The sequence below is a fragment of the Harpia harpyja genome, chromosome 9 (genome assembly GCF_026419915.1).
Source record: "Harpia harpyja isolate bHarHar1 chromosome 9, bHarHar1 primary haplotype, whole genome shotgun sequence".
Taxonomy (NCBI): Eukaryota; Metazoa; Chordata; class Aves; order Accipitriformes; family Accipitridae; genus Harpia; species Harpia harpyja.
The window spans coordinates 21,065,471-21,090,710 of NC_068948.1; the positions used below are offsets into that span (position 1 = coordinate 21,065,471).

General features: G+C 50.7%; 1 protein-coding gene across 1 annotated transcript in view; it reads left to right on the forward strand.

The window, feature by feature from the left end:
• The window catches only part of NECAB2 (N-terminal EF-hand calcium binding protein 2), a 90,043-nt gene that overhangs the window by 63,838 nt on the left and 965 nt on the right, over positions 1 to 25,240 (forward strand). The window contains exons 4-12 of the mRNA XM_052797646.1: positions 1,667 to 1,692; positions 5,197 to 5,294; positions 19,573 to 19,709; positions 22,749 to 22,867; positions 23,050 to 23,129; positions 23,937 to 23,993; positions 24,123 to 24,235; positions 24,561 to 24,638; positions 25,011 to 25,102. Of these exons, the coding sequence (XP_052653606.1) occupies positions 1,667 to 1,692; positions 5,197 to 5,294; positions 19,573 to 19,709; positions 22,749 to 22,867; positions 23,050 to 23,129; positions 23,937 to 23,993; positions 24,123 to 24,235; positions 24,561 to 24,638; positions 25,011 to 25,102 (800 nt within the window). The remainder of the gene's footprint in view (positions 1 to 1,666; positions 1,693 to 5,196; positions 5,295 to 19,572; positions 19,710 to 22,748; positions 22,868 to 23,049; positions 23,130 to 23,936; positions 23,994 to 24,122; positions 24,236 to 24,560; positions 24,639 to 25,010; positions 25,103 to 25,240) is intronic.

Genomic DNA, 25,240 nt, shown 5'->3' on the forward strand with positions numbered 1-25,240 from the left:
CAGCGTGAGACAGGTCGAGTGGCACCTTTCTGGCAGCCGACGTCTCGCAGCATCAAGATGTTTGTGTTGGCCTCCAGCGCCCGGCGGGTCCCACAGCTCAGAATTGGTGGTGAATGGGTCCCCAGTACCATCTCCTGGGGCTCTGCTTTTGGGGAGAGCCTGGGCATGGGTGGCACTATGAATTTGGGGAATTTCCTCCCCAGATATCACCAGTGCACACATGTGTTTCTGCTTAGCTGTTGTGCACCCAGCTAACATGCCTAGGGGATGAAATGCATCTAGTGAGAGGTCAGCAGGGTCCCTGAGCTGCAGGAACTTGCATCTTCCCATGCGGAGCCTAAATAGAAAGAAAAAATCTCCTACAGTAGTCTCTCTGCTAAAGCAGAAGTGCTCTTGAGAGTGCTATTTGAGTGGGAAATGCAGCCTGTGACCTGTCCTGCTGCCACATGCAGCCCACTGAGGCTGCTCTGTTCACATGGGGTCTGAGCCTGCTGCAGAAGATGGCAAAAGATTTCAGCCGAGATGAGATTTTCCTGGGTATTTCAGCTTGCTGCAAAGGCACCGTGCTTTGTGTCATGAATCCTGGATGATAGGGTTCAAGCATGGCCTTGGAAGTGAAGACAGGAATCCCAAATTAATGCTTTCCCACCATGCATCATCCCTTCAAAAGGATATTTCATCCCAAGAGAGGGCCAGCAGCAAGTGAAAGCTTCAGGTCAGGGAGGGAGGGAAGAGCCCAGGTCCTGTGGGCTGGGAACAGACCTGTCGGTCAGGGCACAGGCAAGCAATCGGGAGGATTTCGGGGTCTGGGGCAGGGCTGTGGGAGGATGCCACTAATGAAAGTGGTATTGAAAAAATCTCTTTCCCTAATCCACTTACGTTGACAGGTCAGAGCAGTGATGAGTTTTGTTAAAGAAATAGCTTTCTAAGACATAAATGGATTGATAAAATATAATTCTATTAAGAGAGCATTCCAGTGCTTGAACAGCACTAAGAATTGTGGGGTAATCTGAGGCACAAAGAGATTAGCAACAATCTTTATTTCCCAAGCAGGTTGTCTGTTGAGATGTCGTTACGTAAACTAAATGTTCATGTCTTAAGAAGTAATTGTGCAATTTTGTCCAGAGGGAGTCCCAGGCAGGAACCGTGCACAGCCCTGTGGATGCTTCATGGGGGCAGAATCAGGAGAACTGATCCATCTAGTAAAGTAAATTTTGCAAATTTTTATTCCAAGCAAATGGGAACAGATTCCTGTGCCACAGCGGGTGCCTCACCGGGGTAGATATTTGGGAGGAAGGCAGAGGAGTTGTTGTGCTGAGTGGGTACAGAGTTTCCCACAGGCACAGGTCCACCCCCACGGGGGATGCACAGATCCCCTTTTCCCCCTCAGGGAATATCCAAAATAACATGTGAACCCATCCCAACTGCACCAATGCTGAACATGTGGAGGTGTGTGGATGTCCTGAGTGGCACCAGCCATTGCCTTCTACTTAGGCTGTCCCCACCCACGGCTGGGGGATGCTGAGGGGGCAGGTCATGTTGCAGGTGGGTATCTGGGGTTAAGCCTGCAGAAATCCTAACTGTAGCCTTCGTCTGTCCTTTACATTAAAATTGTCTTTCTCCTTTTTTCCTGCTTCCTCCTCTGCCTTGTCCTCCCCTCTTCCAGCAATGTGGACACCAAGGAGCTGTGCGGTGAGTGCGGTCCCTCTCTTGGGGTGAAAGCAATCATTACATGCACGTGTGCTTTTGAAGGATGCATGAAACCTGTTACAAAGCTGGTGGTGCCACGGTGGCTGCGGAGCTGGGGGGGGGGGTGTCTCAGCGCTTCTGCTGCTTCGCCACTTGTTCCACAGAAAAATTGGTAAAACTTTTTTTCATTTTCTTGCAACACAAATGGGGTCAGAGCTGAGCAGAGCACCTCGCTCCCGTTCAATAACAAGCTGGAGTTTAATTTCTGGCAATGTCATGGCTTCCAGCTCCGCTCTGACGTTCAATAAACCAGTACCCCTCTGCAATACCCATAACATGTTTCTCCTTAGGCAAACCTTCGTGTTTCCCAGCAGGCTGCCTAAGGAGTACACCACCTCTGCTACACCTCCCACAGCTTGCAGAAATTAAAGGCCGAAATGAAAATCTCTGATAATGTTTTGTTCCACACCTTGACCAGAAAGGGAATATTTCCTGCCAGGATTTCTGAAGGGCTTTGCCTCAATGGGAGGTGACTCATGCACGGGGCTCCTGCTGCTCACTTGGGTGTATTTTTCCATGGACACTTGGTATTAGGAAATGTTTCCTGCACCCCAGCATTTTGGGAGGAGATGGGGAGACAGAGGTGTGTGGCCTTGCAGAGGGCTCATCCGTCTCTTCTCCTCCCCTCCTGTGCCAGCATGCAGAAGAACATACAAAGCCACTTCAGCAGGTCTTCGCCATGTACCTTCATCACTTTGCCACTAGTGACAGCCTTCAGAGGCCTGGCTGAGAGCGGGTTGCGCAGCCAGAAAGGCGCTTGCCGGGGCACCTGTGCCAGCACCAGGCGGTTACTCGTCATTCCCGATACTTTTAAGACCTCTCTGTCCATCACAGCCTGCGGGTCTGCCTGCACCAGGATATTGTCTAGGGTTTCTCTCCACCTGGTGTACTTAACCCTGCCAACACCCTGCCTTTCTAACCGCAGGATTTTGAGCATTCAAGCCTGCAGCAAACTTTCAGCTGGTTATCCCCACTTGTTTTTTGGTATGCAAGAAACTAAGCCTTCCATAAAATCCTTTTGGTTTGCCGACGATACGATGGGCTTGTTCCCATCACTCTTTTCTCATTGCATTAGGTCTTCTTGCCAGCTGCCCCAAGAAACCAAAACCCCACAGCTTGTACCATCAACCTTGCCAGCAAATACAGGGGTAGTAATGTCCTTGCTTGACCCCACCCTGCTTTCTCCATCAGTCTGATAAAATCAGAAAATCACATAGCTGTCACCCAGCGTGATCCCACCTTGCTGCCTCTCCCAGGGGTGAAGCTGCCAGGAGAGGAGGGAGATAAACCCATCACCTCCTTCGGAAAGCCAGAGGAAGGATCAATCAGGGCGAGATCCTGCCTAGATCTGTTATCTGCTGAATACCCGCTCTTGCCTGCAATTTCTTATTTCCTTGCTACTCTTCTAAGTATTAGTTTAAACATAAAACCTCATTTTGGCTAAATGGAAGCTGTGCTCTCTCTCTTGACATGGGTTGTGTGTTGTAAGATGTTGAGAGCATCTTAAAAGGGATTTCTTGAGCCCTTCTTATATGAGAAATTTTATATGGCTTGATCTGTATCAGGTAGCCTCTCACAAAGTTCCCATTTTTTTCCTGCCAACAAATGCAACAATCACCAACTCCTAGACTGTCTTAAACATGGTTGTATAGCTCCCTACCCCCAGAGGAGCTCCCAGTCATAGCTGGGAGCACTTAATATGCGCAGAAAATGTGAGTACAGCTATGAAATTGTACCTGCTACCTTTCAGTTTAAATGAAACACAGACATTGCATGTAATAGTACAAGCTGTCCAGCAAACTGAGGTGTACTCTACAAACAGGAGATGCACATCGACCTGTTGCAGACTACTAGGGTGGTGGGTGATGGCTTTGCTGGGGAGAGTGGCACCCACCTCCTCCCACCCCAGCCCCAGGTTGCAGTGATGCTCATCTCCTGAGCATTGATCTCATTGCTCTCTGCAGACGTGTAGGAGCCATGAGCAAGAACCATGTAGGATAGGAAGCGCTGAACTCAGATGTTCACGTGAGTAAATAAGGCTAAAACAGTAGAACTGAATACTTTGGTTAAGTCAACGCTGTTTTCCTCCCAGGTGCTCCTTGGTCAGTCTTGACGGCTGTGCTCTGCCCACAGCAGCTCATTTCTCCTGAAATGTATGGGTCCAGCTTTTTCTTTCAGGACTTACAAAAAGTCTTTACCTTGAAGATCTGCTCAGTTTTTCTTTCCCAAGTAAAGTAGTAAGAATGGCACAAATAAACACACTGCAGTGAGAGTAAGCTGTTTGGCTTATCGTGGAACAGCAAACAGCTGCTGTCAATCATGCTGTGACATTCTGGTTTCTGCCAAAGTCTTCTTCCCTTTGGATATGTTCTTGGGCTGTAAATAGCTATAGGCACTTCTAATTAAGCCAAGAGAACCTAATTAGTGGGATTGTTTCCTGGGATTTATGTCTTGTTGCATTCCACAGAGATGTCACCTCAGTGTGAAGCTTCACGTCTTAGCGCTAAGAAATGGCACTGGTGGCTTTTAAGTGACAGCTTTTAGCTGTAGCCTGTGTCAGCCATCCAGAAACCAGGTAACGCCACGTCTACGCTGCAAACTCGCTGCACACCTCACTGCCATGCTTCACTTCTCCCTGTTTCTGTTGTGAACAGCGAATTCCAGGACTCCGTAGCTCATGCACAAAACCACACCAGGGCTCATATGCGTCATGGAGGCATCAGCTGTGTGGGGTCACACCAATTTTGGCTGTATTTTGCATCAGTGAAGAGTGGTTGGGATTGCGTCTGGTGGCTGCTGGAGCTGCGGTGCAGCCTGGCGTGGATCACTGCTTCCACAGGAGGGATGACGATGGCACGGAGAAAGTGTGGACTCCCTCTCTGTGGAGAACATGTGCTTTTGTGTCCAGCTTGCAGCTCCATTCTCTTCCTTTTGAGGCATATTTTGCTCTCAGAAGCCTGTGCAAACTGTGATTGTGGGCTGAGGTGCAAATGTGATGGGAATGTAGGGAAAGATGTAAGGCCAGTCTCAGCTCATATAAATTGGGGTGTACCTGGCAGGTATTTGGATGCTTTGAGTGGTAAAGGCTGTCAAGGGAATGGAAAGGGGATTTCTTTTACGACTTCTCTCTCCATGTTGGCAATAGGAGGGAGAGAGCCAACATACGATCAAATGAAGAAACGGGCATGGAAATAAAGCACCTGCTAAGTTATTTTCAATGGGAGCTACTGTGCCTTACATCTCTTTTTTACCATGGTCCCAAACTTCGTGGGAATTGCACCACTTCTCGTCCCTGCAGGACAAGTTGTAACTTTGGCTCAGGATATAGAATATAAAAATATATCTGGTTTTTTCTTTCCACCAATAAATAGACCTTGCTGTGTCACATAGCCTTCAAGCATTAAGTTACATCAACAGTTCCCTTCATGTCCCTCTTGGTTTTCCCAGACTATTTTGCTGACCATATGGGAGACTATGAAGACGTCTTGGCCTCACTGGAGACGCTGAACCTCTCCATCCTGAAGGCGATGGACTACACCAAACGGGTGAGTCCTCCTTACTGTACCTTGTGCTCCACAGGCTTGGAGCAAATGGTGCAAATGTTATGTTAACAGAGCATCTAAATCCAAAGGTCTTCATCCTAGTCAGCAGTGTTGTTTCCTTGTGCTGTTGCATTTGTGCGGTAAGTGGATTATAGCAGCAGTGGATTTCTTTGTGTTAACAGCAGGTGAATCTTGAAAATCTTGGCCAGATTGTGAGCCAAGGTGCCAATGTCATGCGCGGTAGATGGTGGCATGGAGGTTTTGTGGCAGAGCGCTGAACCTTCTCAGCATCCTTCTGAAGTCTGACAGGCAGTCTTGGTTGTGCCATGGCTTACACTCTGCGATCCCTGGAGCAAGAAGATGCTCCAGTTGTCTTCAGACAACACGGCCCGTGGGTCTCTTGGGTGGGATTTTGAATGCATGAGTTCTTGTTAGTGTCATTGGGAGTGCTTTTGGAAACTTCATATTACAGAGTGCCATTAAATACAGCTTCCATGTTGGAAGGCATCCTGAGTTCCAGAAACATGGTCGCTCATGTGTGCAGCTGCTGTGTTAGAAACTAGAGGGCTGTGTGTTTGAAGGACTACAGGGGAATCATGCAAGCACCAAAACCGAGACATAATGTCCTATTTTATATGTGCAGAGTACCCCTAGCTTCTTAAAAAATCCAGCGTGTACCTTAATGATACTGTTAATAATGGACTACAAGGCAGTGACACTGACCAAGAAGCATACTGAGGTTTATTTATGAATACCTAGAAAATCTGAGTTGATGTACCAGATAAACATCCCCGCTGACAAGTGTGCCATTCATTTGGTGTCTTACCAGGAGAAGACCAGTGTTTATAGAGCTCTCGTTCCTTTGAAACCATTTTCCTGTGCTTTCCATATCACTTAATAAAGTAACTGGACTGTATCGGTGATATTTATTACCTCAAGATAATCAATCCTTCTCCCACTTCTACCTTCAACCATATTTGCGTAATTCTTTTGTGCCATGACAAGAGAAAAGTAGTCTTCCTCTTCACTGGTGAGCGGTAATGTGGTGCACTGAGAACCAAGCCAAGGAGGGAGGTTTTGCTTTTCCCAAGTACCTGTAAGGACTTCCCAGTTCAACTCCAGCCCTCCTCTGAGTAATCCAAATTGAAATCTTCATTCAATCTTTAGCTATCTTTGAAGCTAAAGGAGAAACTCAAATTACTCCACACAAAAGATGTGGTAATGATAAGAAGTTTTAGGTGTTAGAATGGGAAACAGCAAATTTCTCTCCTCCCTGGTTGCTGAGTGAAGAGCCTGATTTCCCTGCTTGATCAAAGCCCATCCTTTTTAATGTTTGTGAGGAGGGCAGCACGGAAAGTGAAGCCAAATATTTCACATGTTGATGTCTTGCCACAATAAACTAAAGCCAAAAGTCTTTGGCCAAGCACTGATCTGTCTGAAGTCTTTGTGAATTTTTTATCAACATTATGAGAGGGTAAAATAATCAGGACAAGGGTAATAGTTCATTTTTCCTAATTAAGTTGCTGAGTCTGTTCATGCCTCATTTATATTCATTATTAGCAAATTTTCTGGCAGTGAGATTTGCCAGCTCTGTATTCAAAATACATGTTAACATCCTAATAGATATCTCAGTAATTCACTCCAACTCGTGATGCCTTCCTCCATTGCTTTTTGAATGCGAGGTTAATATATATGACTAATTCCTCCCAGTATTTTGCAAGAGGATGATAGCTTATTCCCTGTTTATAAATTAGGGATCTGAGCATGTGGGTATTACTTTGCACAAGAAATCTGCAGCAGAAGCAGGATGGTTATTCGTAATTCCAATCTACTGCCTTCATAAGAAAAGCATCTTTCTCCCTCCTTGATTCAGCAACTCATGGCAGGATTCACCTGCCTCAATTGCAATGAGTAAAGGTGATTCACCTAAGCCTGAGCTCGTCACCTCCATCATGATCTTGTGGAGGGAACCAGGGAGATCCAGAGTGCTGGAGGCATCTTCCTCCTGTGATGCCGAAGGACCACAACACTCTTCACCTCAGATGCAGACATTTCCCTTCTAGATGGCTAAAGGCAGACAAGGGAGTGCCGCCCCAGCATCCCCTCATCACCCCCATTTTATCAGCCCATGGGGCATGTCACTTTTTGCCACCTGGCAGACTTTTAGCAAGTGAGCAAACAGAGCAAGACTCCTTCACAGAGAGGAGCTGGCAAAGATGTATTTCATGAAAAACATCACTCCCTGCTGTGATTTTGTGAACAAAGTGGTACAAACCTCATCACTGAATTATTCAAACACAGGCACTTTATTCAAGTAAAGAACTGAAGGAAAAATAAAACAAACCCAAAACCCAAACCCAGACAATAAACTGTTGTAGGTGGTAGAGAAACTCATCTCCAGTGTTCAGATAGGACAGACTTCCGGGCAGCATCAGAAGCTTTTCCAGAGTGCAAACCATTAGTAGTTTTTTTGAGATGTGAGATTTTTTCACTATGTATTTTCCCTAAAAAAAACCCCAAAAGTATTTGTTTACTAGGCTTTTTGGTTTTAGTGTCAGGATTGCCAAAACAGAGTGTCAGAAGTAGGCTTCTTATGATCCAAACCGATAAAATAATCTGGCTGAGGTCTTCTCACCAGTTTCCAGCTGATGTGTGTTCCCATACCCCACCCCAGCCTGGAGGATGTCACAAGGGTGTTTTATTTCCTCCAGGGCTGGGACCCACACCTACAGGATAAGGCTTCAGCCCTAGGGAGAATATCCATCCCAGGATTGCAAAAGCTGGTGTGAGCTCCCACTTGTCTGATGGGTCCCCCATAAAGGTCTCCTTCTGCTCCATCTCCTTCGCGTGTGATGTTGGGACCAAGGGCCCTGTGCTGATGTCAGGAAGTTTAGGAGATGCATAAATATATTTTTAGAAACTCTGCATCAAGGAAAAGACTGCCAAAGCAGCAGGTTTTGGTAGAAGCCAAGTGTGGTTTTGTGCCCCCCGATGCTCGAGCCTGTTGCTGTCTCTGCAGCTTTTCCGCAAGGCTGGATCCTGTACAGGGCTTGGTGCTGATGCTGAGCACTGTGACTTGCGAGCAAACTGCTTTGCTTGTGAGATGCTCCTGCTTCTCTGTATTAAAATAAGCATTTCATCAGCTGGAGAAAACTATTGATCATTTGAGAGTGTTCCTTATTCCCTCCCTTTCCCCTCCATTAAAAGAAGTATTGGGTACGAACGATAAATGAAACCTAACCTTCTTCTGTGTTGGCTTTCTGTCGAGAGGTGCCTGCTGACGAGAGGGGTTGGATAGCCATGGTATTTAATTGCTGTTTATATTTCTCACCTTAAAGGACAACTGATTATTTCTTGCTCATAAAAAGAGAAAGCAGCAATTATCTCGTGCTGGAGGAGCTCATAAAGTATCAGCGGTAATTAGAGTCAGTAGTGGAAGGTCCCATACAGCAAAACAAAATCTGTCATTGTAATTATTTTCCAATACATTGATGTCCATGCTGCGTTGAAATGACTGCCAGTGATGGTGGGAACTGCAAAGTTAAATTGGAGAGAAAGGAAATGAACTTTCAGGATCTAAAAAAAGCTGACAGCGGGAGATGTTCTTGTATAATTTTCATTTACTGTTTTATAGTGCAGTCAGCAAATATCAAAACCAATGTGACTGGGAAGGACATAGTTTGTGTGTCTGGTGTTGAAAGATGTGTGGGGTGCGGTGGGGGCTGGGGGACCGGAGCCAGGTGGATGCTGTCCCTCCTGTTTGGTTACTGACCCCCCTGCCTCAGGCTGCCTGCTGTGGGACGGTGCCCACCCGCTGCCTCCACCACCCCTGCCAGCCTTGATGGGTGCCACGGATGGGGAAGCGGGGGACAGTGCGTGGGGACCCGGAGGGACAGCGCTGGGGCGATGGCTACCACTGAACAAGACCCTTACTGACACCCCAGGAAATGTGTTTAGCTTGGTAAAAAAAGGATATTTTGTGGGTTTTTGAACCCGAGAGTCTTAATTAGCCCCGTTCCTGCCAGGTACAGCTTCCACCGCCTGCTGCACTGGGGTTGCTCCTGCTCCCTGCTTTTGCTAAATAAGCATTTTGCAGTGCTGAGCATGGAAATATTAGCAAGGCTGACCCTTAGCAGTGAGGCAAACTTTAAAATCAAGCTGCAAAGAAGTCCCAAAAATGCTGAGTGAGGAACACCCTCAAGGACGAAGCAGCTCAGATTCAAGGTCAAATCCTTCCTTCCTGGAGATGCTCCTGTTGGGCACCAGACAGGTCCAAGAAGTGCTGGTGACTGTCCTTGGCTTGTCCTAGCTGGAAGCAAAGTGCTTGGAAAGCAAAATTGCCCAAAATCTTAGCTGAAATTGCAACAGCCTCCCATGCACGTACTGGAATGAAATGGAGCTGATCTCTCTGGTGCTCATGGACATGGTGCAGGGGAAGGCTGTGCCACTCTGCTTCAGTGGGGGCCAGGAACAGGGTGAGCAGAGCAGGGAAGGGGGGTGCTGACAAATTAGGGAGGGATTCGGAGACTGGCTTCAGGGTGGAGTGAGGGACAGCAGGAGGGATTTATGGAGGAGGCCTGAGGACCCACGGGTAGCCCTGGAGCACCCTTGGCTTGATGTTCAGCATCACCTTCGGTCCTGGAGGGGAGCAAAAGGAGACGTGAAAGACGGTGTTTCACTCCTTGCTTGCTTGCTGCCAACTCTGCTGCCAGTCTATCACTTGCCAAAGTCCTTTTCATCTCATTTAATGGACCTGGAGTGGAAATATGAGCGAGTGGTGACACATCACACACCCCCTGAGAGCCTCCTTGTGTCAGGGTGCCAAATACAACACGTGTGTCTTATGGACAGGCACTGTACCCAGACCAGCCGCAAACACATTTTCCCCTGAGAATCATTATTTAGATGAGAGAATATCTAAATCATGAAGGGAAGACTGAGTGTACTGACCTTCGGTACCAGCTGCTGATGCTCCAGCAGCACTAGGGAGCTCAGAGGTATATACGTATGGGTGAATAGGTTTGCATACATTATTTGTGAGTTAAATTGTTCCTGCTGTAATTCACCCTTCTTGTCTCTGCCCTAAGACATGTCGTCACAGTGAACAGGAGATGCCGGGCTCCTGGGGCTCGGTGGGAGCTGCTGCAGCAGACCTCCTCTCCCTGCCGCTGGTGCTGGTGTGTCCGTGGGTCTCCCCGAGCTTTCAGCCACCAGCAGCACACTGCAAAGCAGCGCTTGTTCGAGCAGCTCAGTTACAGCCCCAGAGCAAGCACTATCTGCCACCAGTCTTGGATGCTAAAAATGATGGATTTTTTGTTTGTTTGTTTTATAGCACAGTCCAGAACAGCAATATAGAGTGCTCTCATTTGCATTCTTACCTGCCAAAATTAAGCTTACCAAATATATTGCTCTTTTTTGAATGATGACACCTCGAGGTAAAATAGTCAGTAGAAATAATCCTTAAAAATAATCTTTTCCTCCCACCCGCCAGTTAATCCTTTATCTCATCCTTTCATTTTACCTGAGCAGGTTTTCTCCTGCTCTGCTGAACAAACTCGGTGTTCACGCCGAGGTCACCTGAGGCTCCTGGAGCAGTGCTTTGCTGTGGCAGGAGGCTGGCCCGTGGCAGGGTGTAACAGCAACACGGTGGTGGCAGCTCTGGATAGTGCCCAGGCCAAACAGCGTGAGCTGCACGAGGCTTCCCATAGACATCGTGATCTGGGCCCACCTCAGCTCGCACTGAGCCGTGGGGGTTACATGAGCATCACCTGAGGTCTCCTGGTCTGGGCTTGAAGCCTATGGGGTACCACTGCAGCGCAGCACATCTGTTGCTTCATCTTTCCTCCTGGGCAAATTTGTACCCCACCGCACATCAGGGTCTCCTCTGGAGAAGTGCTTCTCTGGCTTCCTTGCTGCCGAACACGGGAATAGTTTGTCTCCCGGTACTTTGTACCTGGTTGAACCCCAGGAGGTCCTGCGCACTTTGTCATCCTCTTCCCCCTTGGAAGTGTTTGGCTCTTCTTTAGGGGTCAGGATGTACACTCAAATGGCCAGTTTCGGGGGGGCTCAGAGCACTGTCTGTCCTCACCTTTGCAGTATGGAGATCTGCCCTGATGGGGAGAGAGATGTTTTAGGGATTATGAGCTGCTTTTTTGCTCCTTTCTTGGATGGATGATTTTATGATGAAACACCAGCTTTGAAACACTCCTGTAATGCAGTTAAAGATGTATTCATGGTGAATGGTTTTGTCTGAAAAAGGAAAAGAGTGGCGATGGGGTGGTGAATTGGTGAAGGCTGAGTCATTGTTCCAGATATTTTAAAAGATACTTTTCTGAACAATTTCAGTATCAATTTCTATAGCAAAAAAATGATGTGGATTTCTGGAAAAGTTATAGAACTTTATAGTTCAAGAATCATCTAAAAGGAAACAAGGCATATTTGTTTATCTTCTCAGACAGGATTTCTGCAACTCTTCTCTGAAATTAATTTAAGAAAATATTGCACTGCAAATTAGAGCAAAAAGTGCTACGCCGGTTCTGCAAGAACTGAATTTTCCCCAACTTTTCTGTTCAGACTCCAGACCAGAGAGCTGATTCTCCATGCGATGCCATCCGGAGCCATTTCCTTGCCAGCCCTGCAGGGCTGTGCGTGAGATCCAGCCGGGCTGCCAGACTGCCAGGGAGCACAGCGGGGCTGGCAGGGAGATGAATCTTAAGAAGGTCCCTCTTGGAGCTTATTTTTAGACTAAGATGTTTATTCACTGCTCTTCTGCTTGTCTGTCGCTGCAAAATTCATGTCCCTCCTCTCACTCTAAGAAGGAAGAGCACCTTCTCTGGAGGTCCTGCTCATGCTGCCCTTGCTCCAGCTCTCATGGACCTCCTGTAGGACATGGTTTTCCTCCTCCTTCCTCCTGCTTTAAGGCTATTGCTCCTGGGATTAGATAAATTGTATGGTGAAGGGAATAAATCCACCAGACATCAGTGCTGTGGTCTTGCCAAATAGCCCAAGAGCAGTTTTGAAGGAGCCACCAAAAGGAAAGGCAGGGACCAAGTCAATGCATAACCAGCTGGCACAACCAGGCTGAGCCTTCAGCAGCATGACCATCCCACGTCGTTACATCTGCAGGATCTTTTGAGTAGGTCCTGTTTGGAAAACAAAGTCTGTACTTTCCTTGGAAAACTGAAATAAAATATGTATTAATTTACTGTCTTGTGGATACTAAATACAGCTAATTAGGAACTTGTGTGAAGGGAAAGGCTAATTATAGCCAGGGTGTTCAGAAGTAGGAGGCCACCCTTTGTTTCCAAGTCTGTTCTTTGCCTGCTAAGTAAGTGGATAGGGTGCACAAGTGCCATATGCCTCTTGATCCATAGGTGACCTCAGGGGGTGTGCTGTATAGTGCATGCATGGGCCAACAGCTACCTGCCCTTCACATCCACGTGGCTGCAATGAGAAATGATGGGATTGTATTGCAGCAAGGAGATTTTCTAATAATGAGAAGAGGGAAGTCCTGTGATAAATTGCTTGGGAAGGGTCCATGGCAGGATACCTCCAGGACCAGACAAGGAAAACATAAGCTGAGAAGGGTCCAACACTGAGATTTATAAAAGGAGTATTTTATAGCAAAAGACTTTTAAAACCCATGTGATAGCATCGTCTTTTTTTTTATCTGAACAGGTGTCTCATTTGTTTTTTTAAAGCTGTTTCAGGAAGGCTGAGGGTCTTTCATATGTTAATGCTTTCATTTATCAACTATTTAAGTGTCTGTTCTCTTCAGGTTTCTTCTACTGATTATGTGCCAGGCAATCAGTTTTGGGTCTCCGCTTTTGAAGGGATTTAAGAGTCAGGGGGAGGGAAAGGAGCAAGAGGCAGGTCTGAGTGTTATTCTAATTATAAGAAAATATCTCTTGGAAGAAAACAGGCAATTATGAGCAATGAATTTAGATCAGCCACTCAGAGGTTACAGCACAACACATGCCTGGTTTTTAAAGGGGTGAGTGGGTGGAACATAACCTCTCTGTCATCCTGGGATGAGGTTTGACAGAGGTGTTTCATGGCATGGTAGTGGGTTTGTTGTTGGGTTGTTGTTTTTTTTTTTAACTGGAGGAAAAGTGTGAGTGAAACAGAATCGGCTTTAGTTTCCATTTGAAAAGCCTCCTCGGTTCAGTGCCATTGCTCTGTGGGCGTGCTTTGGCGGTGGTTGGAGTTAATAAAAATTGGAGAAGCCGTCAATGTCCCCAGGCTTGGTAAATGTCAGCCAATTTGGCCAATCTTGCTGAAAACCAGCGCTGGAAAGCCTCGCTGGTCAGGCTGTAACGCTGCAAGGTAAAGGGAAGGTGCAGGGTTGTCGCTGGGGGGTCTCTGAGTCCGTGGGTGGTGCAGAATCATTTATATTTTACATCCTGTAGCCTTAACGAGCTAAATAGTGACCTTTAAAAATGCCAGTGAAGAAGCTTTGAGATGCTCAACAACATTGAAAATCTCCTTTTTCGGTCATTTGATACCCCCAGGAACATGGCCATGAGAGCCCAGTTTTAGGCATCAGTTTGCAATGCCTGGTGAGGGATGTTCGACACCAGTGTTGGCAAGTCCGAGCACCCAATGGCACCAAAATCCCAGCTGTGATTTGTACAGGTAACACATCCCAAGGGTGTTTTCATCAATCTGTGCCAGAATTTGGGCAGATTTGGGGCAGGTGCATATAGAAATGGAAAGCCGGAAGAGCTGTGGCGGGGCTTTGAGCAGGCTGTGCCCCAATGTGTGCACCCGCTGTGTGGGGGAAGGTGCATTACAGGCACATAAAAAGCCTGTGATGTGAAGAGAGGGGTGGGATTTGGGCCTTGGACCTCAGCTGACTGACCAGAGGACCCAGTACTGGGCAGTATTTCCCCAACTACCTGTGGCTAAAGCAAGTTGTCCTTTTCCCACTCCTTCCTCCTCTCATTTTTCAATGTCTCTGGCTCATGCCCCAGTCTGTCAGATGATGACGTTTTCTGAGGGTCTCCTGAGAGCCATTCGCTGCAGAAATCTCAAGGCCATCCTTTCAATGAGGCTTTTACATTTGCTTCTCACTGCAGATGCATGCAGCCACCCGTTTGCAGCAGCAGACGTCAAGGCCAGGTGGCTGGGGATGTAGTAAAGGGAGAAATGCCTTTTTTCACCCTCCTCTGCCTCTTCAGTGGCCACCCTGCTCCTTCCTCAACCAAGGCTTGCCAGCAAAACACTCTGCAGTAGGGTAGCATCTGTCATGCCAAAGTCTTTATAGCCTTGAGCTAATGGACTAGCTGGATGGAAAAGAGCAGGCTTGGAGGTGTGCCCCTCCAAGAGCTTCTGGCACAAAGCGGCTTCATTGAGCAGCAATTATTATATTATCTCAAAAAATGTTTTAACTTCTCAAGCAAAGCAAGGAGGAAATAACTCTTCAGGGTGGAATTAATAAGACCAATTCTCATTAAATTTCCCTAGGACAGACTGACAAATGTTTTAATAAGACGATGGGAAGGATTCCTTTGGAGCTGGTCTTCTTAATGACTTGTTTTTGCAATGCCAAATAAGACATGTGCTCCAGGAGAGCCCGAGGGATTGCTGAAAAGCCTCTGAGCACACACATTTCAGACTCGGCTCCTGAGAGCAAATGTCACAGCTACGTTGGCAAATGGCCAGAGTCAGTTAAGTGGAGGAAAAAAAGCCCACCGTCATTTTAATTTCAGAGCTATTGGACTTACTGGCCTGCCAAAAAGCATCACAGACACCCCAATATTCATCTGCACTGGCTGGCATAGCTCTGTACCCAACATGGCTCCATCCAACGAATCTCAATGTAAGGAGTTAAGCTGTTTTAAATGAATGTGGGAATCACCTGTATGATTTTTCCTAAAGCTGAACCAAGATTATAGGCTATAATTAGGTAACAAAATCCCAACGTTTAACTACACATACCCTCGCAGCCTTATATTCTAGCACCCAGAGTCAGTCTGCGTGATCAGACAGCACTCGACATAGCCTGCGCCTTCATAAATACGATTTTCCAAAGGGAGCAGGCTCCCATGCTAGGGAGAGCGATGTATTCACACGAGGCATGGGAAGGGTTGATCAGGAAATTGTTTGGTGGCATTTGCAGGAGAGAGGCTATAGAGTCCTGCAGAGCGGCAGCAAAGTGGAGGTAAATAGCAGCACGTTACCCCATTTATTTGATGTACGGATTGAAATGGAAAAGCCGTGGTGCACTCTTTGCACCTCTGGGAGGGAAACTGAGTGTGGGATAAACAGCACAGAGCAGGTGTAAAATCAGTTGATGAGCTTGGAGTGTCCGTGGGGGATGCGGTACGTGGTTTGGACAACTATCAGAGGAGAAGAGGACAAGGCAGTGGTGTTGCGGATCTCGCTGGAAAGGGACATTAATAGGGAATTACTGTGTCTTTACAGTGCAGTAGTGCTTGGAGCAGCAGTGGGGCTCTCAGGGCAGGGGGTTGCAGCCCCCAGCTCCAGCCAGCCCCACACTTGCAGCCAGCTCCCGCGCTCAGCAGGGCAAATCATGTCCCAGAAAACCCGTGCTCTTAATTAAAAGAATAATCCCATCGGCCACTCAAAGGAGCGCGCACAGCTCCGTGTTTAGCAGCAGCAGCTCCCAGAGGCCTGCAGGTCTATATTAAATTCACAAGGAGGGACATAGCCCCCAGCCCTCGGGAACAGCCACCCTCCGCCAAGGCAGCAATCAGATCCCCAGCGCCAGCCATCAGAGCAGGGCTGGGTGTGAGAGTTAATCAAAACCTATCTGTAATTAGAGCAGAGCCTGTTTCAGCGCCTGATTAATATATTTACGCCTTCATTATGGGCAGGCTGCTGGTTGCAGGCAGGGGTGTGCGCAGGGACAGCAGCCATGGAGGCGGGGAACCACAAAAGAAATTGTTTCAGATCCCAAATGCAATAATATGTCTTTGCCAAGGAGATTTATTGATTTAATACACCCTCCTTAGCCAGACTGTGTGTAGTGGGAGATGTATTAAATGATAAAGTAATTGCCTGGGCAAAGGGGTGGATTTGGCCCAGTGTAGGGCTCTTTCCAAAGCGTGCCAGCAGAGGAAGAAGAAGGGTGATGTACCTTAACAGTGAATTTAATACACTGTCTATACAGACTTGTTCGGATGTGATATCTATGTCTCTGTGTGTATGTATAATACAGTGCTTGGAAAGAATACACGTATATATATAGTATATATTGCACGTTCTGAGCGAGTTGTGAGTATTTTTCTAGGGAGAACAGAGATCGTCCAGCTATCCAGGAATATTTGTGACTAGAGTTAAATTTTTTTTCCCAATCCAAATGCTCAACAAATATTTTCACATCACTCCCTTGGCTCAATTGCTGTTTCTTTGTCTTGAGGTGGTGCCTGTGCCTCCCACAGAAGGGGCCCGGTGTGATGCTCCACCAGCTGCCGCATCCATGGTCCCAGGCTGCCTGTTCATCACTCTCCCTGCCTGCCCGGGGCGAGGGAAAACTGGGCAGGACTTATCAGGAGATGTCTGAGCTCTGTATGGTGGCACGGGCGTCCTGGTCCAAATAGCACAGCAGCAGCTCCCTCCGTAGCAGGCGAGGAAGCGCAGCCAGCCCCAGGAGGCTGCGTGGTCTCATGGTACGGCACCCACTGCTCCACTCCCCAGTAAAATAAGGCAAAATCCCAAAGGGGAGAGCGAGGGAGACATTGATCTTTGGTTCCCCCCGGCAAGGCAGAGGTGGTCTTGAGGCAGCCCCAATGGGGACACTGCTCCATCATACTCATCGTCCTGTGCTCATTTGTATGGGTGAGTGGTGCTGCACCGGCTGTGCTTGGTTTCAGGGCGTTACAAATCTCACTATTAACAACCAGCATGTGAGCGGGTTTTTCTAAGCCGGCTGACCTTGTTTTCAAACATTGCCAGGCCATGGAGGAAGGAGATAAAACTTAGAGGCGATCACTCAGTGTTAAGAGTTGTGTTTCTGAGGCTTTGATGATCCCTGGCCAGGGAGATCTGCCCTGCTCCTGCCCGGTCTTCTGACGCATCTCCCCGTATCATGCACTGATGCTGGCTTTACTCCCTCTGACCTGCCTGTCAGATAATGGTGGTGCTGGTGGAGTGTGCTGGACTCTGCCAGGGCTGCAGAGGGGAGCATGCTCCTGCTTGGAGAAAGGCTCAAAAGGTGGCAGGGTCCCATGTGCACTGCCGAGTGCATCCCCCAAACCCGAGGAGCACCCCGGTGCTTGATCGTCATGCAGCCCATGGAGTGCCAGGAGCCAGTCCCATCTCCGTTTGCCCAGTGTCCTGGGACGGGCTGTGCTGGTGAAAGAGCAACGCAGCACATCAATCCCTGCCCCCCTTATGTCCCCCTCCCTGCCACCCAATGGTGCTACAGTGAGCAGCTGCAGGAGATCATGAATACTACATGGCAGTTTGCTTCAGCATCACTGTCCGGCAGCAATCACCGCATCATGCACTTCCCCCAGAAACACCGTGGCTGTGACAGGGAGGGGAGCAAGTTTTTTGTGTTAGAGAGAAGTCATTAACCACCACACTAGTTGGATGCTCAAGAAGCCGTCAAGAAACTTGTGCTCGCCTACCAAATCAGGGGTGAGAAATCAGCTCTGCGACCAGTTTCCCCAGAAGTGTTTTTCTTCAGCTCATTCTTCTTTTATGATTTAAAATAAGAGATAAAGGCCCTCCAGGTTCTTGCAGAGCTGCTCTGGTTGCCATGGAAATAACCCTCATTAATCGCTTCACCATAAAACAAGAATAATTTGCTTTGGGGAGCTTGGGGTACTTATGTTGTGCTGCTGAGTGCTCAGACAACTGGTGGTGCTGGGACCACTCCAGTCTCACCCCTGAGTTTGGTCATTGCTTGTGGCATGCCGGGAGCCAGGGGCATCCATCCCCGTCTCATCGCACCAAAAAGTTGTGAGTCCGGGAGGAGTCCCATGCCAGCAGGTGCCGGCACGCAGGGGTTTGCCAGGGCCATGTGCTGTCCCAGCAGGCACTGATGGGTTAGAAAGAGTCTGGGGAAAAAGTGATGCTAGTGAGTCTGGGTTTAGAGGAGCCTTTTTTTTCACCACAAGTGTTTTTAGCTCTGATGCTGAGTGGTTAGCTTTAGCCAGACCTGGTGTGGCCAGTAGCCTGGCTGGGCTGGTCTTGGTGTGGTTGGGCTGGGGTCAGACCAGTCGGGCTGGTGTTGGACTGGTTGGAGTGGTGTTGGGCCAATGTTGTACTGGTTGGGCCAGTGTCCGTCCGGTTGTGCCGGTGTCTTGCCTCTGCCAGTGGCTGGCAGGAGGTGGAGGAGCAGGACCGTGCCATGGGCAGGGCACAGCAAGGCTGTGCTGGGGAAGGGGCCCTGGGTGCTTTAAGCAGATCGGTTGTGCTGTTAAAACATTTTATTAAGTGTTTTCTGTCTTGGGAGGGTTTGGATTACCCTGGGAGCTTCTGTTGCTCGAACAGCTTGTCCTCCTCCACCAAAGCTCCCCGGGAGCAGCCTGCATCCTGCTGAAGGCACTCCTGCTCCGCGGGCTGTCTCCATCCTGCCTCTGGCCCCAAAAGGCCAGAGCTTTCCTTTTCTCCCACTTCAGAATAAAAAACTCTAATACCAAAATATGCTGAGGCTCTTGTCTTGCAGTGTGGGATGGAAGGGAGGCTGGGTGGGGACTGCCAGAGCTTTCTGCTGCTGGCTTGAAGGCTTCTTCAGCTTGCAGCTCCCCAGTGAAAGCCATGTTCATCGTCCCAAACCCCTTTAACTTTAGCACTGTGTTGGCCGTACTGTTGTGGGCTAAGGCACTAAATAACATGATGAAGTTCTCAGAGCAGGGATCTCCAAAGCACAGGAGCGGCCGCTTCTCATACCTGCACCCACTGGGTCTTGCCCTGCAAGGCAATAGTCAGGTAATTTAAGATCACAGTAAGGACAGCAACTATGGACTTTGGGTAATCGCTTCTTTACATTGCTTTATTTATCTATAAATAAAGCAATGCTGATGTGCCTCGCTGCCCACACTCCCATCACAGCCTCTATAAGTCTGTCCCAGGGGTGATGGATGCTGGAGGGGCTATATGCTGGGTGACCCACGGAAGCTGGAGGGCTATATGCTTCCCGTGGGGTGGGAAAGCATGTGCTCATTCCTCCTGTGGCCCTTACAGTTGGGGGCATGGAGGGGACCAGCTTGCGTGTGGGATGTTGGGTGGATGCTGCACCAGCCAGGGTGCCCGCTGGCGCTGGCTGCTCGGTGCTGGGTCTCACCGTGCTCGCTGTCTGCCTTGGCAGGTGTACGAGAGCGGCAGCAACGTGGACCAGTTCGTGACCCGCTTCCTGCTGAAGGAGACGGCGAACCAGACCCAGTCGCTGCTGAGCTCTGTGGAGAGTGCCGTGGATGCCATCGATGAGCAAACCAACCCCTCCAGGTCTGCAGCACCTCCTGCCCTCGTCTCCGCTTCCCAGTTGATTTTGGTGCACGGCGGGTGGAGGGAAAGGATGAGGAGGCTGCTTTTGCCAGGCAAGGGAAAATGCAGCAGATGGTGTGCAGGAGCAAAAGGGAGCCAGGCAAGTGGCTGCTTTTCTCTTTGCCTCCCTTCCCGGCTCTCTGAGAGCTCTTGGGACTTTCCTCTGCCACTCTGTCTTACCCTGTCTCTTACTCTCCTACAGCCCAAAGGGTCCCTCTTGACCCCTTCGCCCACAAGCGGTGCAGGAGGGGATGCAAACAAGGGCACAGCACCCTGGAGCTGGGCTGGGCAGCACTGGGTGCATGGGGCTGCTTCTCTGAGCAAAACCACCAGTCCCATCCACGGCAAAACACAGGCACCAGCAGCGGGGTGGCTGTGTCCGGGGTGTGCTGGGGACAGTCCACGGCGGGCGGCTTCCCATGCTGGGGATGCTGTCCCTCCTGCCGGGGCACCCCATGGGTGAAATCATCCACAAAGGCAAAAGGTGCTTGTGCACTGGGGACAGGTACTGCCATCCACGGGTCCCATGTGAGGGGACCATCCCCAGCCCAGCAGTCCAACACGTGCTACCGAGCTTAGAGAAGACAGAGGAGACAGTTTCAAGATTTCTCAAGTGCTGCCAGGGCTGAAATAGAAGGGGTACCCAGCAGTATAGCCCAAACCTCAGCACAGCCCCCCTTGGTGTCACAGTGTCACTCACCTCCCTGGAGTACCACCGTCACCAGCTGTAACCAGGACAGGTTGCCATGGAAACCGTTCATCAGATGTTCGTGAAGCGAATCCCTCTCCTGCCATACCTGCAAACCAGGAGCCCATGGGATGCTTGGGGGGGAAGCCTTGGCTTCCCCAAGCCGTGGGCAGGCAGAGGGGGCCGAGGCACATGGACCACAGAGAGTGAAAATCCCAGCTCCCACACCACAGGGGCTGACGTCCCCAAATGCTTCACTGCAGCCAGGTCTTGGCATTTTGGGTTTTTAACATCAGCAGCAGTTGCATCCTGAACAGGCGGCAGTGGGCTGCTCTCACAGGAGCTGTTGCTGCCTGGTACACAGTGAGACCCTGGGCAGCTCCGGTGACATCTCACCAGCTTTCCTAAGAGGAATGCTCTGGGTTTCATCACCCCACATTGCTTTCTTCTCCCCATTTTGGAAGGAAACTGCTGGCCTGTGGCAAACCTTGTACAAAATGTGGAAAAAGTAAGAGCTCCTGGGAAACAATGAGGAGGAAACAAGGCCGGCATCAGATGGAGCAATTAGAGCCCATGAAAGACTTTTTGCTGGCTTTTATTTGCTGACATGTGGGCCCAGTTCATAATGAGGACTATTGTAGTTGTTTTCTCATGGTGATAATAGAAAAAATAAACCAACAACCACAAAAAATTATCATCTCGTGCATCCGCATGAAGACAAAGAGGTGGCCTAAAAAAACCCACCAAAATAAAGGGCTGTAAAACAAAGTGTGAGAGCAGAACATCCAAGCCTGAGACACCTCATTAAATTGTGATTAAAAAGAAATCTCTGTCTGTTCTCACCTAATTTCCTGCCTATTGACTGGGGATTATTCAGCACCAGCAGTGGGATTATTGCACAGCCTGTAGCGATGGGGATTTTCCTGCCACCTTTATCGCTGTTCTTGCTTTCTTATCTTGGGGATGTTCTTCGGGACCAGATCTGCTTCTCACCTTCCCATGTACGTGGCCAAGTCCACGCTGGCTGATTTTGGAGGACAACAGCTGCCTGGACATTGCTCCCTTGGCACCAAAGGAGCCAGCTGAAATTGTCGGGCGTAGTCAGGGAGGGTAGAGAGCGCACCCCCTGCTGTGCTTCGGAGGGAGCCAGGTGCCTGGGGAGGGACAGGAGGGCAGGGACAATGCCGGCCAGTGTTGTGCCCATTGGCTCCCTGGTGCTCGGCGTGTTGCCTCCAGCCGGGATCCGCATGGCTGGCAAGAGATGCCAAGAGGAGCCAGGGCTCCCGGGCACCTCCATCAGTGGGCAGCTGGCGCGGAGCTGCTCTCGCTGGAAGGAAACGCTGGAAACCCTCTGAGCAGCTCAGCCTCTCCCTCTGCAGCTCAGGCTTCCCATCAGTGGAGGAGGAAGGAAAGAGAGGCTCATCCTTCCCCAAACCCATTCCCATCTCTCCGCACACAGATGGCAGCTGCAAACCCTTGTGGGGGTGACAGTTCTTAGCATCCCCTCTGGCTTGCAAATGAACGAGGGCCTGGGGGGGACCACCAAGGAGCTGGGGCTGGATGGTCGATGTCTCAGGGGTACATGCATGCACGAGCATGTGTGTATGCACACACACGCACACATTCCTTTCCTCCAAGAGGTGTTGCAGGATAAGCCAGGCCAAATGGACTTTGTAGCCCCAGAGGAAGAAGCAAGGTGGAGGAGATGCTACGGTGGATGTGTCTCCATTCTCCAGGAGAACTGCGGCTGCAGCCTGTTTATGGGATGCATGGCCAGGCTGCCGGGTGGGCAGGCTTCCCCTGCTCATGGGCAGCAATTTGGGCATGCTCATGGGCAGCCTATGTGACAGCACCTTTTCCCATGTGTTAGTCGCCAAAGCCATCCGACTGCAAAACCAGCCCCATTAAGGTGCAGCCAGCCGGTTGGGCACAGCTACTGGCACCCAAATGCCCAATGTTGTGGGTGTCTGTCTAGGGAAGAAAAAATCCCCGAGGGCTGCAGGAGATGCCAGGAGGGCTGCTGCAGTGTTTCATAAGCAGGAAAGAAAAGTGATGGCTGCTGGGAGCAGCCCACCGATGTTGCTCTAGTTCTGACCCACTCCCCATGCCAGCTGATGCTGAAGGATGATATGGGAGGGAAGCCTGTGCTGCTTGGGCACGGTGCGGGCACTGCTGCTCTTCAAGGGGTCTGATGTTGGTGGCAGAGCTGCCAAAAAGGCTGCTCCGATGTTGGCTCCCTGGGGCTGGCTCATACCGTGCTGTATGTGCCCGGCTCTGCCCTCCCTGACCGCCCATGTGCTCTCTGGCTGCAGGCACTACCCCAGCAAGGCTGGCCACGGTCTGATGGACACCTGGTACGACAGCTCTGTGCCCAGCTACTCTCCCACCAGCTGGATGGTCCCCAGGGAGCATGGGAAGAGCTTCCAGACTGGTAAGCAATGGCTGCTTCCCAGCCGCACTGCCAGCCTGGGGTGGCTGGGGGCACTCGGGGAAAGGAGCTCCGGTCCCCGCAGCAGCACAGAGGCAATGCTTGACTTCCCTGAAGGGCAACAGGGCTCTTGGGGGCGTCCGCGGCTGCCTCTTGCTCCATCACTGCCTCCTGGCTCTGCGCAGGGTCCCCCGACACCAAGGCGGAGGGGCTGGAGGGGCAGATCAACAGGCTCGCCGAGCTGATCGGCAGGCTGGAGGACAAGGTAAGGGCCAGCGTTTCCATGCATGGGGCTGTCCCTTGGGTGTCCCCGCAGCCCCAGCACCTTCCTGCCCTGGTTGGGACAGAGGTGATCAAGAGGTAGCCATGCCCATCCCTGTGCTGTGGCATGCACGGGCCACGGGTGGGAGCTGGGTTGCTGGTGGTGATGATGTTGGAGGATATTGCATCTGATGAGCTGATGGCAGCTATTGAATGTGGAACAATTAACTGAGTTTATTTAAACAAGGAAAAACATAAGGAAGAAGACAATGTCTCTTGCAGAGGCAGTCTTACTCCATCTAGGGACTGAAGGAGAAAATGTTGCAGTACAGGAGAGGTTTCTGAAATCCTCCTGGTTTGCACTTTCAGGGCAGAAAGGGACAGGGGAAAGGTGGTGCTGTACATGGCAGCAGAGAGGTGCCATGAAGGTTGAGGGCAGAAAAATGTTGATCGTGGTTGCCAGAGGAAATAAGAGTGTGCCCGGGGCTGGGAAGGTGCAAATGGGCACTGAGGAGGGATGGGTACCCCTGCTCATGCCACCCCAGGGACAATTCAGGGACCGTGAAAAGGTGACAGCTATTTTGGGCCTGATGCGAGGACGTGGTGTTGGGGATGTCGGCTGCACTGGGAGCACGGGAAGCTTTTGCAGAGGGTCTTGATGGGAGGGCGTTAAGGTGCAAACAGCTCTCGGAGCCATCCCCTGCAGAGAAGGGGGAACAGCCCATAATGCCAAGCATGGGGACAGAAACCTGCCAGCCTGGGAGGGACACAAAGCCTCAGCCCCCCCCCCCCCCCCCCCCCCTTTTCCCAGACTCTCTGGTTTGACCTGCACCAGCGGCTGTCGGACAGCGAGAGCACAGCTTGCACGGTGAGAGTGCCTGGCCACCACCCATGGGGTGCTGGGGTGTCCCTGCAGTGTGGCACCGGACTTGGGGGTGGGGGTTGTCACTGTGTTTTTTGGGTCTCACATGCCGCTGTGTTTCGGGGGGCCCGGCAGTACCTCCTCCTGGTGCGGGATGAGATGACGGTGTCGCACAAGCATCTGGGCGAGTTTTGCAGCTCCCTGAAGCAGTACCTGAAGAGCGTGGCCGGGGAGCAGGACTGCTTCCAGTGGGTACCATCGGCAGCCGTGCAGCGGGGGGGTGGGGGGGGCAGGGGGTGTCCAGCTGCCCTCACAGCAAGGGGCACTCCACCAAGTGAAGGGCTGAGGCAAACCAACCAGGATTTGGGGGTGTAGTGATGCTTGGCCACCAAAACCCTTTTGTATGGGCTGGGGAGTGCTGGGGTGGGGGGGGGGTGGCTCCCCCCACCTGGGCTGCTGGGGCTGGGGTCACCCCCTTGGTGGTCCACCCTACAGTGTGCCTATGGCTGCAGAGGCCGAGGGGGGAGGGATGCCCCATGGTTCAGGGCTTACCCCTCTCCCCGCTCCTGCCAGCGTCACCGCGGTGAAGCTGCCCGATGGGGTCACCTTCATCGTCTACGAGTTCTGGGAGACTGAGGAGGACTGGAAGAGGTAGGGGAGGGGGCGCAAAGAGCTCATTTTTGGGTGGGGTGCTCAGGCGCGGAGGGGTGTTGGAGCTGCTGAGTCCCAAGCTGCGTCCCCTGTCTGATGGCAGGGACGAGGATCGATCTGTCTGTCCTGGGGCTGTCACTGTAAAAGGGACAGGGGGCTTGGGAGGTCTCTGTGCATCTTCTGCCTGGGGATGCTTTTGGACATGGGGGAATGGGAGGTCTACGCTGTCCTGAACCATGGCAGGGTGCTTTGCCCAAGGGGAGGGTGAGAGGGATTGCTGGCACCCAGCCACTGCCAGAGCCAACGGGGTTGCAGGGGCTGGGATGGTGACTTAGGGGAGGCTGTCGCCCACTCTTTCCTGCTTGGGTGCAGGCACCTGCAGAGTGCCACCTGCAAGGGCTTCCAGCACGTCAAGGTGGACACGCTGAGCCAGCCCGAGGCCGTCTCCAGCGTGGCTGTGCCAGGTAGGAGGGTGGCTGCCCCGCGGGGTGGGGGAGAAGGACCCCTGTGTGGCCAGCACCACTGTTGGGGAGCTGGGGTGGGCAGGGGGCACAGGGCAGCGTGGGCTGGGTGGGCTGGGGTGGGTTGGGGTGGTGTGGGGC